This window comes from Condylostylus longicornis, unplaced genomic scaffold (assembly GCF_029603195.1).
Source record: "Condylostylus longicornis isolate FDR11 unplaced genomic scaffold, ASM2960319v2 ptg000051l, whole genome shotgun sequence".
Lineage (NCBI taxonomy): Eukaryota > Metazoa > Arthropoda > Insecta > Diptera > Dolichopodidae > Condylostylus > Condylostylus longicornis.
In genome coordinates this window covers 1315009-1329876 of record NW_026578020.1, presented here as the reverse complement: position 1 = coordinate 1329876, position 14868 = coordinate 1315009, and the positions used below count along the sequence as shown (strand labels likewise).

The window sequence follows — 14868 nt, the reverse complement described above, 5'->3', positions numbered from 1 at the left end:
TAACTTTACTGTCAAACAACTGTATGAGTAGATGATTCGTCATTCGAAACTATCAAATTTTCTTATTCACAAGTTAAAGCTATTAATATTTTTCTGTAACATCTTTTAAATTTTTTTTTATTCTGATTTTACGTGGTCACATTCCCACATTTTTGGAAAAAGCAATAATTTTAGATCAAAAATCAGAAATAAAAATCATGAATATTTTCACTAGCTGCCGTATTTTTAATTAATTTCTCGAACAAAACTAGCTTATGCTTTGATATCTTAGAGTCAAACTTAACACACTTCTTTCGATGTACTACAGTTTTGAACTTCTTTTAATAAGTTCTTGGGGTGAAACTAAAACAACACTACAATTTTACCATCCATTAAAATTTTAATTAATTTTTTTCCTTTCCACAAAACGCCACCAAAAAAATTCTGTCTTCAGGACTTACATATATATATTGTTTTTTCCATTTTTACATTTAAACGACGTTATAGTTCAAATATTCGGAGTTAACGTGCAAATATAATATATATGTAATATATTATATAATATAATATAATGTATACAATATATAAAATGTAATAATATACAATGTTACTTCATTATGGTATTATTACATTTTATATATTATATACATTAAATTCAGGGAAATAAAATGAATACAATTATAATGACAGTAATTTCATGTATAAAATAACATATTTTTTGTATTGACATATTCCCTTCTAGAGGGGTTTTAGGGATATTAGTGAAAACTACAGTATCTAGGCAAGATGTAGTAGGAATTTTTACTATAATAAATTTGACATTTTTATTAATCGAATGCATTTTTTGTATGTTATATTATTTTATATGGATGTACGTTATTTACATAAAGTAAGTAGAAATATAAGCACAATTAATATTAAGAATATACATATGAGTTGTTTTTTGTATTTGTTAGTAAAATATGATGTAGCTTGTAGAAATATATTGGCATAAAGGAAATAGTAGTAAAATTTCTACTATAGTAATAAAGGATATAGTAAAATTTCTTATATCGAATAAAATATGCATAATATAGACATAATTAGAGATAAAAAGCGTTTTTTCCGATTTTCATATTTAAATTCTTTAACAATTATATACAAATTTGAAACTTTTTACACATACATATGTACGTATAGTGTACATACACATATATATTCAAGTAATTCAATAGATTTTTCTTTCTTATTTATTATTTCCAGTGGACTTAACAAACGGCCAATTAACACCAAATAACAATACTCCATTACTGACACAAGCCCTTTCAGGTAAGGTATAAAAAATCGAACACTTTTAAATACGTTGCGGATGTACAAATTGAGTTCTTTTCTTATTTCTAATAAACATATCATTTGGTTTCAATTCTTATCATATTAGAGATTTTCATAAACACAATACATCAAAACAATAATGTGATACATACGCAATATATTTTCAACAGTTGTCTAAAAACTTTTGCTGTTTTGAATTCGCAGTATTGTGTTCATGAACAAAAAATGTCCTTAACAAAAAAAAATTTATTTATTTTGGCCCACATAGTGAAAAATTCTATTTCAGGAAAAATAAACATTAAGAAAAACAAAAAAAGAAAACTAAAACAAAAAGAAATTTTGTTATGTTTAAGTACAACAATTAACAAACGAATTCCTAAAAAACTGCAAAAGCTATAGTAAAAATTTAGTAAAAAAAAGTGCAGTTGATTTAACTGTACACAAATATAGCGCAGTTCTCGCTATATATCGCAATATACTGAGTTTATGAAAAGGCCTATTATCTTTACGAAATTTGCAATCAAATAATGAAAAAACTAAAATTCAGATTTTATATGTAGTAACTAACCATTTAAATTGAATTATGAATTGAAAAATCACTATATTCTAGAACGAGTTATTGTGAAAAAACATGAAAGAAAAGTGTAAAAGAGGATTTGTGTTAAAAAAAGGAAATAAAATTTTTTGATACATAACTTTCAGTTTTGAGTCTTGTAAGCATAATCGGATAATGTCATAAATGTTTAGATAAATTACACACACAAAAATCGGATTTGAAGGATGAAAATGAAAAATTTTGGAGATATTAATTTAAACCTTAAAATAACTTATAAAGTAATAAGTATACAATAAGCAATTTAATATCATAGTTTCAAACAACAAAAATTGTTTAAAGTCAGTGCCCATATTTTAAAAGTCAAAAAATCTAAATCTAATTACAATTTTTTAGAAGAATTTTCTGTTCATTTTCAGTGACGTTCATTATATATATATATACATATATAGTTACTAGAAGGGCTAGAGACATGGCAAAATAGGCATTAGATTGAGTTTTGCAAGCAGGATCCCAACAAAAATCTGACATTGCAACTTTTAGCCCCTAAATAACACTATTAAGATTTAAAAAAAAAAATTTTTGTATAATAAAAGCACGTTTTTCTCTTATAGCTTATATTATTAGAAACACAAACTAAGAAATAAATAATACCAGAAACTACTTTATACATAGGTTTAAAAATTCATACAAAAATACGTGAACATTTTACTTTTCTACTTTTCAGCTTTTTGAATTCTAATTTACAGTTTTTAATACTGAAAATTACAACATATATGAAAATATTCAACTAGTAGGTACAAAACCCAAATATTAAAATAAAGTTGGATCAAACCAATGGTTTGTATTGTAGCACTTTTCCCTTCAACAAGTGAAAATTCTGCTTTTAAATACAATCTATGTATACCTATCACAATATTAAAATTATTTTTCATTCATATACAAAACTATTTCTAGGATTGCATATATTTAGGATGATGCATACATGCAGTCTTTGAAATAAAGCAAAAATTAATATAAAGTGAGGCTAACATAATGCTCGATTTTAGGGGTTAATTGTATGAGTTAAGAAAAATAATTACATTTTTTAATGTCATGGAATTTACCGTTAGCTTTTTGTGTTTATAGAAATTTGAAAAAGCTTCAGTTTCGGAAATATAAGGTGTCAAAAATTCAAATTTTACAAATTTCAAGAGACGATAACTTGAGAGGGGGTTGAGATGGAAAAAAATTTTCTTCTAACGAAACGGACTATTTGTTAATGTCTAAAAGCCCCTAAAATTTCAAGCTTCTACAAGCTGAGGTCTAGAAGAAAAACGACATCAAAAATTTGGAAAAAAAAGACACGGTAAATTTGGACGGCCATTTTGTTTTTCTGAAGTTTGACTATAGTATACCGCACTAGGGGAAGCAAGCCGCTGCCTTTATGCGTTTGCAAAATTTCAAAAATGCTTATGGTTTCATTGCAACAAATAGTTAAAAAAGACCATTTTTTGAGTTTTGGGGGGGTATAACTTCTAGAGGGGGGGAGATAGGTAAAAATTTTGTTCTACGGAAATAAGTTTGTAGTAAAGATCTATGAACGTAAAAAATTTCAGCTTTCTTTCTTCAAGGGTGTGGAAGTTTTGTAAACAGACACACAGACAGACGGACGGACGGACAGAGTGAAACTAATAAGCACTTTTTTTCAAAAATTTTTTGGAAAAGTGCTAATTATAATTGATGACTTGAACCAATATTCATTTTAAAAATAGGAATTTCCCTTAAAAAATTTAATATAAAGCGTTTTTATTAATTAATATTTTTGTTAGAAATACACATCACCACATACTCGTAATAAATACATATATAATTCAAAAATTTTCCAAAAATTTAAAAATTTTTAAAATCTTGAAATCAAAGAACGCAATGTTTTTTTTTTTTGGTATTAAAAGTACTGCCTGCGTTAATATGTACACATTTTGTTAATATGTGTTTTTTATGAACAAAGTAAATTATTTACAAATTGAAAAGTTCTTTTATTAAAAGTAGCTAACAAAATTAATAAAGTTGGTTAACACTTTAAATGGTTTGTAAAGTAGTAATTTTCCAAGTAAGAATACTGCTTTTAAGAAAAATTGAGGCGTTGACATAATGCTCGAATTTAAGGGTTGATTGCGTTATTTATTGTTAGCTTTCATTCATAGAAATTAAAAAACTTGCAGTTTCGGAAATATGTGCTGTCAAAAATGCGAATTTTACAAATTTCGAGAGACAATAACTTGCGAAGAGGTAAAGTTGGAAAAAATGTTTTATTAGTATGTAAAGCCTAGAAAAGTTTCAGACTTCTACAACCTATTTTATAGAAGAAAACTGATATAAAAAACTTGAAGTGGAACAGGCTTTAGATAACGGTTAAATCTAGCGGACATTTCTTTTTGATATTCAGTTATAACAGTATACTGTACCGATGTAAAAAATGCCAGCCGCAACTTTTTTGCAATTGAATGTTTATGGTTTCTTAAAAATGGCTGTTTAAAGGGATATAACTTTTAAAGGAAATGGGAAGATAGCTAAAACTTTTCCTCAACGGAAGGAAGTTTCTAGTAAAGATCCATTTATATATTAATTTGAAATTTCAGCTTTCTTTCTTGAAAGGTGTAGAACTTTTGTAAACGCCGTATTGTAAACGTATTTTAAATAAAAGACAAAATGATTAGCATCATTAGCATCAAATTGATCAGCATCATTTTTAAAATAATCTAAATATTTTCTTTCAATTTTTTTAATTTTTTTTACGTTTTGTTTTTATTGTTTTTATGTTTGTTCTTCATTTATTATTGTTTTCAATATTATGTTTCGTCAGCAAGCTTTATAAAAGTATACATACACAATTTATGTACGTATGTCTGTACTCAAAATTTCATTTTTATTGTTCGAGCTCAAAAATGCTAAATTCTAATACATTCATATGTACATACATATATTAGAATAAAAATGTTATATTGTTTTTGCCTAAACCTTTTCTTTGTTTGAAAAATTTATATAAAAATTTAAATCATAAACAGAAATGATTTAATAATTATTTATTTCTATATGCTTAACCACAGCTTTGAGTAATATTCAATTCATACAGGAAGTTTGAAAAAAAAAATCGTTAGGAAGCTTTAAAAAAAATATACTTACATGCTTATATACTTAAAATTTTTGCGAATTTTTCAAAACTATTATAAAAACATTTATTATAAAAAAATTTTTCTTAAATTTTTGTAGTAATATTTATCTGTTATATATTAAAAAAAAATTTTTTAAAATAATCCAAAAAAAGAAAAATACGACAATATCCAGGCAAACATCGATCTAACAGCTTTCTGGTTATAAGACTATCACGCTACTCATTAGGATACGCAGTACCTTGAATTTGCCTTTATAATTCTTTATTTTATTCTTATTTTGTATAACTCTTCAAAAACCATTCTATTTCACATTATATGTATATAGCTACTTTTCAGGTGTCAAAAAGGTACGGGTTCTTCTAGAAGGGCTAGTGGCATGGGACAAAAGGCATTAGATAGGGTTTTGCATGTAGGGTCCCAGAAAAAGTAAGGATTCCACTTACCCTCCCCCTTCACCTCCGCTGTCTGACCGCTATTTACAGAATGGTACTACATCATGTAGTTGTAATTTTTATTTTCTTTGGGTGGATGAAATATCGTATACAGGGTGATTCAGAACGGTATACAACAACATATATCATTAGTTAGAGGGTCGGAAATGGGTAAAACTTTTGTTCCGAACTAGGTGTGAAATCTCAAGGGTTTTCGAGATACAGGTTTTTTGATTATAACTTCCGTTCTGAAAAAGACTGCAAAACTTCGAACTTCAAAGCAAAAATTCAAACAAACAGTTTCTCAAAGGTCTAGTAAAGGGCTTAAAATAAACGCCTTACTTAATTATGTATTTTGTGTACTTTCGGAATACCAATCATTCGAACTTTAGGAAAAATCAAATTTTTCCCTTTCTTAATTTTTTCAGGTTTTTCTAACAAGGTATTATTCCAAGTTTGAAAAAAATCATAGAATAGAAATAATAGTTTGTTGTTATTGATTACATTTATTCATTTATATACACATAACTATTATAATTTAACCAACAAATGTCCAAAAGTAAAATTTGAAGCTTTAATTGTGCGTTTAAAACATTTTAAGATTTTAGTTAGAAGAAACTGGAAAGGAGCAATTAAATGCCTTTAATATCTCATTTTTCTTATGATATACAAAATAAAAATGAAAAAATATTAAGCAAATAAAAAGAACTGACATCTTCAATAGTTTTTTCAAACTAAAAAATAATTTCTATAGAAAATAAATTGAGAGAAAACATACGAATTTTATCGAAGTTGACCCGATTGAAGCAATTCGGAAAAATCTTTTGATGGGGTGCAGTGCTGCCGTTTTTGCTGCAATTGCAAAATTCTACTGCAATATAACATTATTTACTGCAACACTGAATTTTGTTTCCTTTTGCTGCGATTTTTTATTGAAAAAACAAATTTTGTTTTGTTTGTTTTGTTTTAATGTTGATTTGAAGTTTCAAATCAAAATTTCACAAAAATGATTCAAAAAAATTATATGCGCCGATACTGAATTATTTTAATAGTAAATTTAAAAAAAAAACTATATGTAGCGTTGGAGAGTATATTTTAATGTATACCGAAATACACGACGTAGTGTACGTCCAGCTTTTGAAATATAATAAGGTTGGATCAAACCAATTGTGTGTATTGCAGCACTTTTCCCTTCACCAAGTAAAAATCCTGCTCTTAAAAACAGTATAGCCATACCTACTACACTATTAAAATTACTTTTATTTCTATACGAAACTATTTCATTAAGGATTGCATACATTTAGGATGAGCGATTTATACAATCTTTGAAATAAAGCAAAAATGAATTTAAAGTGGTGTTAATGGAATGCTTGATTTTAATGGTTAATTGCGTGAGTTAAGAACTATAATTATATTTTTTAATGGCATGGAATTTACTATTAGTTTTCTGCGTTTATAGAAATTTGAAAAAGCTTGCAGTTTTGCAAATATAAGGCGCCAAAAATTCAAAAAATTTTAACAGAGTCTAAAAGCTGTTTCAGATTTCTACAACCTAGGGCTTAGAAAAAAAATTACATCAAATATATGGAAAAAACGTATTTTGGATAACGATAAATTTTAACGACCATTTTCTTTTTTTCAAAGTTCAAGTTTTGTAAGCTACGGTAGTAGGAGCCAGCCATTGATTTGATCAAAAAATGGCTTTTTGGGGTTTTAGGTGGTATATCTTTTGAAGGGTCGAGAGTAAAAATTTTCTTCTACGGAGATATGTTTCCACATGTACATATAAAATTCCAGCTTTCTATCTTCAAGGGTGTAGAAATTTTGCAAACATTTGTACGGACAGACGGACGACCATTAAAAAAGTTAATGGCATTTTTAGTTTAAAACTATAACTCAAAATATAATTTTTCGATATTGGAAAAATCAACAGATCAACTTATATATTTTTATCATAATTATCAGTGAATATAATAATTTTATAGATAAATTATAATTTTATATTAATACTTTATTGTTATACTAAATAATTGCCATATATTTAAACAATGTTACTCCATTTAAAAAAATTTACAATATTCATTTTAGAAAATTAAAAAATGCTTTTCTAAAAACAGAAGATAAAGCACTTTTGATGCACTTTTTAGTTGAGTATTAACTTACAAAAACATAAAAGTTGCATTTTATTTTATAATTAATATTTTTTCTCCCGAATTTTTCATAACTTTTGAAAGAGATGATTCATTTTAGAGACAAAGAAAAGATCTACTCGAATTAGCTGAACTACTAGTAATTATAATTTTACTACATTAAAGAAATGATTTAATATTCAGACAATTATTTTTTATAAAAATATTTTAACTTGTTCAAGGGTAAAGTAATTTTTGTTTTTTGTAAATAAGAAAAGTGAGAAAATTATTTAAAGAGATAACCTAATATTAATTAATGATTAATAACTATAAATCATTGACAAAAAGAGACAACTTTTTGTTTATTTTTTTATTTTTTAAAGTTTTACAAATTTACTCTTCTATAATACTTATATAAGTAATAAGTCTTGTAAAATATACATATGTATGTAAAAATCGAATGTGAATTTTCTATTGTTAAATGGAAGGTACAAAATTTCAAGAAAATCTATGTCTTAAAAGCTGTTCAAAAATTTCAGTACTCTAGAAATTTTCCAAATTAAATATGGTAAAATGACACCTATGTTCATTAAAATAAATTGTTTGTTTAGATCTCATGAGCATTTGTGATAGCTGTCATACAACTCCAAAAGATATTTGGCATTAATTTGGTAACACGCCAACTTAAAGTCAAAGCCTGTCTCATAGTCAGCTATGACAAATTTCTCGCACATAGGATAACGAATTCGTATGGGTATCACATCGTCAACTAACTTTTTCTCGTTTTAATATATTCTTCAAAAAGTCAAAAATATAGAAACAACCTATATTAAAACCCCAATTTAGGAGATGCGACACATTCCAAAATATTATCAACCCGGCCCATAAACAAAATACACGCAGATATACGGTTTAGCCGAAATTGAGATGCGAATTCACGTTTGCTTGTGACACACCGAGATCTCTATAAAAGTATTAGAAAAACGTTAATTGAAAAATGTTGAAACGTTTTCCGAAACAATGATGTACAATTTTCGATGTATTTAAAGAAAGCTCCTTTTTATTCTTCTCTTAACGTATTATAAACGAAATATACATTGTACATGTAAGAACGAAAAAAAAAAAATTTTCAAAGGAGTTTTTCTTTAATTCATTAAAAATTCTAGTTCATTTGCTTTTCTGTCGTTCCTTTAATATTAATTCATTTGATTTTTCTGTGTGATAATTGTCGGCGAATAGTTTCCGAGAAAATTATCATTTTCTAAAACAATGAAAACATCTTTCCTTTAACGTCAAGGGTTAACACATTATATTTATTTTTTTAATATTTCTAAAAATAGAAAAGTAATAAAAAAATTTTGATAATATGTATTTTTAAACGAAAATTCTGACATGCTTCCGTAAATGTATAAAACATGTAAAAAAATTTTTGTCATATAGTAAATAGGTACCAAAATCTGAACCTCGAATTCCTAATTCAAAATGTCAAAATTGAAACCTATAAACCATTTGCACATCAATTTGGTCTCAGATCCCAACTCTCTCCGATGACTTTCTTACATGAGCAAACCAAAAATAGTTGTTAAGCAAACTCTTTCCATAACTGTTGAACTTCCGATTCAGTTTCGAATCAAAAATTTGTTTCAAGAATCTAAGCCCCTTGATAAAAGATAAGCGATTCTGTTGAGTTTAGGCGGAATTATGATTGAAACCTTGTATATGGCTAGTTTCGTTTTTTGTGAATTAAAAGACAACTCATAGTCAACAACCAAGTCAGAAAAATTAAAAAGTTTGCTAAAGTCAGTAATGTCAAAGTGCACCCATATTCAAAAAAGTGTTTGCTAGATAAGGCTAGAGTCAAGCCATCCATTTAGACGACCACCTAGATACTCCAACAATAGATTAATAATTAGGTTCCAGAAAAAAGGAGAAAGCATATTCCCTTATAAGGTGCCTCAGTCGATGGAGTGCTCATCGGTCAGGATGATCGACTACAACTCAACATTATTGAAGGCACTCTTAATATCCACGAATGCAGGCAAGGCGTACAACATACAAGTCAAAAGATTTTTATATACATTGTGCCAAGGATTGTAAAGCCATTTCCATTGACCTAACCTTCTGAGACGTATGTTGTGCTAGAGATACCAACCTCTAGCTAAGGTTATGTATGCGTCTATCTGCTCTTCAAATATCGGTAATCGAAATGATTTTAAACATCTTTTGATTACAGTTGATATGATGTATTCCCTGAGAAGAAACTCTCGTTCTGTTGAGCTGAATTCTCTGAGCAACCGAGTTATCGGACATGTCTCGTTAAACAGAAGCGTTCAGATGAGCATACAGAGTATACATTTAGATCCGCAATCATTTCGGAGCGAAGACAGACCCCAGCTCCTGAGACATCGCTTAACTAGTCTCAGAGCTTTTATCTCTGAGAAATATTCTGGTTGGAGTCTGATTAGACGATATTCGTTCAGAAAATGAATAATTTTGCGAAAAATGATTGATCTTTCTACTTCGTCACCAGATTGTAATAATTTGTAAGGCAACGGCTGTATTTGCCAATTTAGAATAATAAAAGTGGCTTGCCCATATTATGCAATATAAGCTTACTGCTTAAAGTAAATTCTAAAAGTACTCACCTTTGCAGTCTGGGCTACCCTAATCCAGTCGATCCTTTTCAGTCTTGGCTACCCACTTGAATCCTTAAAATTTTAGGTTAGAAGCATCTCCTGGAAGCCCTGCAACTTATAAGGCCGAAATACTGATGCCAACCAAGAAATAATATCTCAAGCCTCGTAACTGGCTGCAGTCAAATTTTCATTGCTGTAAAGAGGCAATAAAAAAGCATTTAAATTACTTTTTAATAAGAACACACGATACCTTTCCGCCTTGGAAACAGCTTGTATTATACTGCACTGACTCTGCAAATCTTTCCTTCTGCTATCCAGGATTACTTGAAACGCAGAAGCGGTAGACGGAGCAGCAATAAATTAGAATAAGGCTCATTTAGCGCCTGTTCTGAATCAGTGTTACCACTCTACAATGAAATAATGCGCTTAAAATCCAAAAAATAGTTCAAATTCATTAAAAAAGGACCAAAATTTGTGATATGCTTAGCTGTATAAATAAAACACTTATTGATAGTCCAAAATAAAATTTATTTTTAATGTTAAAATTCAAAAACAAAATTGAAGCAAAATCTTAAATATAGATACTACGTATTAAGTGAAAATTAAAATTACAAAAAAAAATTTAATGGCCCGGTGTCAAAAAAAAAAATTTGAAGAGGAAAAATGGGGCAAAGCGACAATACTGTTCTGCATTTTCATCCAGGTACTGCAAGCCCTCCTCCAAATCCAGATGCTTTATATCGTCTACTGTCATCTCTGCCTCAGCCAGCATTTGAACTTCTGGTAATATAGGAGGTGAGAGACTGAGCACAGTTTCTTCATTAAAAGCCAGAAACTGCTTCTCACATTTCTGGTGTTTACCTTCAATTTATATACTGGATTCGTCTTCAGCGGTGTCTTAGTCTTGTTTCGCAAAACTGGTTTACCAAACTTGTTTTTAGTTTTTATCTCGTTGATACTTTTGCTCTTCACTGAAATAAAACTTGTGAAAATTTCCCGACAAAAATGTGAAAAGAATTAATTGTTAAGTGGTACAATACATACATAAGATTTTTATGGTAGCATTGTATTAGCAGCAATAATTGGCAAAGCTGTTTATTGTTTCAAAATCGAAGCAAAACGTTTTTAAGCTGAAACTGGTCTGTCTTCATTAATATTCCAAAAATCACTACAATTTAAATTTTATCTTTTTTTAAAAACCAGCATTTAGAAATCAGACTGTGATTTACGAGTAATAATGTCATTTCTAATAAAAATATTCTAATATAAATATTTATTTTCTTTACTATGCCAGATTTTGTACTTTTCAAAATTGTTGTTACTCGTCAACTAAATTTAATAGTGGTATTTTTTTTTTTTGCTCATTCCAGTTCTCTTTTGAAACCGTTTTTGGCTATCTCGTTTAGTTTTATAGATCAAATTTTCATACAAATTTTTCACATTTTAACACGTTTGTTATAAAAACATACTGTCATGTTTTTCAGTAAAATGATATTAAACTGCAATTGGCTTTCATTCTAATTTCAAGTGACTTTTTCACATGAAAACTATGTGATTGAATGTAATATTATATATCCTTGCTTCGGGTTTTTCGGAAAATTCTGTACAGATTTTTATTTAAAGATAAATATGTACGTATTATTTAATTTAAGTTTTGCATTCTACGTTGAAAGTTTCTATTATATAATTTATTTATTACAAGTTTTGTTAGCAAATTTCCAAGATTCGTATTTCATAATCAGCTAAGCAATAGAGAAGCTCTTTCATAATTAATAATTTTAATATATGTACATAATAATAAACCATTAAAAATATTTTCAAATAGAAATTAAACATTTTTCACACATGCTTTCCAGTAATGAATAATTACCAAGCAGCAGCTGCAGCAGCACAAGGTTTTGGGCCGCCAGCCTCTCCTCATACGACTACTACAAGACAGGGATTCCCATCAACGAATTCACCAGGGCCAACAATCGATATGTATAATTCAAGCGGGGCTGACAGCGTTAATTATGTACAGGCAGCTAGTCCACAACCGTCAGGATATCCGACAATTGCAGTGAGTCGAGCTCCTTTAAATTACAGTCCAGTAAGTTATATATTAATGAAATTTTTAATAATTTTTCAAATGTTATAACTGCAATCAATAGTTCGTTACTTGCGTTGAATCCCAAAAACAGAAAAAGAGTTGAAAAACAGTAAAGTTTTTAAATATGATCAATTTTAACTTTTGTGCTTACGTACAAACATATAAATAAATTTTTTTCTTGTTTTGTTTTGTATGCACATTTACAAATATTTTGAGTCCCGATTGGTTTTGAGCATACTTTATATTGACCAACATATCATTATCATCACTGGCTGGACAACTCTGGTAGAAACTTCGCCTGTTGTAAGTTATGCCTCCACGAGAACCGGTCTCTGGCTGATGTTCTCCAGTTTGTTATTCCTATTGAGCGAGCATCTCTTTTTACGTTGTCTATCCATCTTAAATTGGGACAGCCTCTTTTTCGTTTCAGATCACTCTTTCCATAAATTTCTTTTGGTGGATAATTATTTACATGTATATGTCTTTTTGTATATGTTCCGCCCATTGTACTCTACTGATTTTAATTACTTTTAAGATAACTGGATGGTCATATAGCTGATAGAGCTCTTGATTAAATCGTTTACGCCATACACCATTCTCGATTGCTACACCAAATCTTCCATAGGAATACTGCAAGCCTATTTTCATAGATGAATTAAATCAGAATAATTTAATCTTTGTTCTGGCAGAAAATCATGCAAATCCAGAATATAGTTTATAAATCCAGAAATTAAAGAGACCAATCGAATTGCATTAATTGATTAGTTTTACAATTTTGCGATCTTTTCAAATTGAATTTACTCAAAACACAGTTTCCTGACTTAATGATTTCTGCTTTTAGCCGACGTTATATTCTCTGCTTTATTTCTATGCTAACATTGGTTTTACTGTTTATCTTTGTGCCTAGGTATTTAAGGTTTCGTATGATTTCAAGATTGCACTCTCCCATTGTTAAGTTTTGACCTAGACCATTTGCTTTTTACTCAGTTGATGTTAATATGAGTATTTTCGTTTTATTTTCGTTTATAACTAAACCCATGTACTTTTTCATGTACAACCCATGCAGCCTTTTCAATATAGTCTAAAATTAACTTTGTTACGATATCAATGTCATCCGCATAAACAAGTGTGATTACGCTTATTTATAAAAAATCGTTCCGTTTCTGTTGATTTGCAAGTCCCAATTATCGTTTCAAATTTTTCAGACACATCTTTTTGAATCCTAACCTGATTTTTTACTTTCGCAATTGTGCATTCCACTAAGCTTATAAGTTTTTTAGGGATATTAAAATATTCTATACAAGGTGATTCAGTAAAGCGTACAATATTATATATCATTATCTAGGGCAGGCATGGGGAACCTGCGGCCGTAAGGCCGCATGCGGCCTTTTAACTGTTTTTTAGTGGCCTTTGTCCTTAAAAAAATTTATTTCTTATATTTCTTAAAAGTTAAAATTTTGCTGCCAAACGAGGCTGGAACCAAATATAAAATTGTTATCGAGCAACAAACAATCACAGAAAAGTCATTGAAATAATGAACCATATTATTTTATTAATAATGTACATACTTACTTATCTATTTTTATTTATGAAATAAACTGTTTTATGTTATTTTTCATATTCTGACATAATTTTGTTTTCATCAACCTACACAAAGCAAATATTTATAACCTTTGGACTTTTTTTAAACTTTGTGGCCTGATTGACTTTGCATTGACTAAAATTTGGCCTTATATAGAGAAAAGGTTCCCCATCCCTGATCTAGGGCATTAAAAATGGGTAAATTTTTTTTTTGGAACTAGTTGTCAAAACTTAACTGATTTTAACAAATTATAATGAAATTTTTGCTTGCCCAGGCTTTTTGGCTTATAATTATACTTCCGAAAAAGATAAAAACTTCAAATGAGCAGTTTCTGAAAAGATTACAAAGGGCAAATTACACATTAAAGCAATTTTAGGTACATGTACGCAGATGCAGGAATTTTATAATTGAGTTTGAAAAATCATTTTGAAAAACTAACAAACGAAGTATACCGCTGTTAGTTAAAATAAATCTACATTATGTGAGTACCTTCCTGAAATAAAGGAAATCAGTTAATAAAATATATTGACATAATTTTGTATATATGTAAATACTAGCATTGAAACATGTTATGAACTTGAAACAAGAATCTTATCTTCACTGTGTTCTTTTTCTTATATCTTAGTATAAAAAAATCTAATGTGGTAAGCACATAACCGATCGCAATGTGTATTTTCTAGTTAAGTGAAAGTGTTACAGAATATTATAAAAATGTCTGCTAAATACTTCTTTCCAGCTTTTAGAACATTAGTAAGGTTATAGTTAACATAACTAGATAAATGTAAATTTGGCTCTTAGTAGAGTTTCGTTTTGTGCTAGCCGAATTCCCTAAAATGCTCGCCAGTTAGTTTCGGTAACAACTAGAACTCAAATATCAAATTTCAAGAAATTCCATCAATTTGTTCCGTAGATATGGTGAAGAAAGTAAAATCGGCCCGCAGATCAGTTTTCGAGCCCTGATCTTTCCAAAAAATGTATATGTTCATTGTTTTAGTACGAAAAA

At 28.6% G+C, this 14868-nt stretch overlaps 1 protein-coding gene across 4 annotated transcripts in view; it reads left to right on the top strand.

Moving 5' to 3' along the window:
- The window catches only part of LOC129611548 (RNA-binding protein Musashi homolog Rbp6), a 139350-nt gene that overhangs the window by 109364 nt on the left and 15118 nt on the right, over positions 1-14868 (top strand). For 3 of the 4 annotated variants that reach the window (XM_055524746.1, XM_055524744.1, XM_055524745.1), the window contains exons 9-10: positions 1222-1287; positions 12051-12283. In XM_055524746.1, coding sequence (XP_055380721.1) covers positions 1222-1287; positions 12051-12283 — 299 coding nt within the window. The remainder of the gene's footprint in view (positions 1-1221; positions 1288-12050; positions 12284-14868) is intronic. The other variant, XM_055524747.1, reaches the window with a different exon arrangement.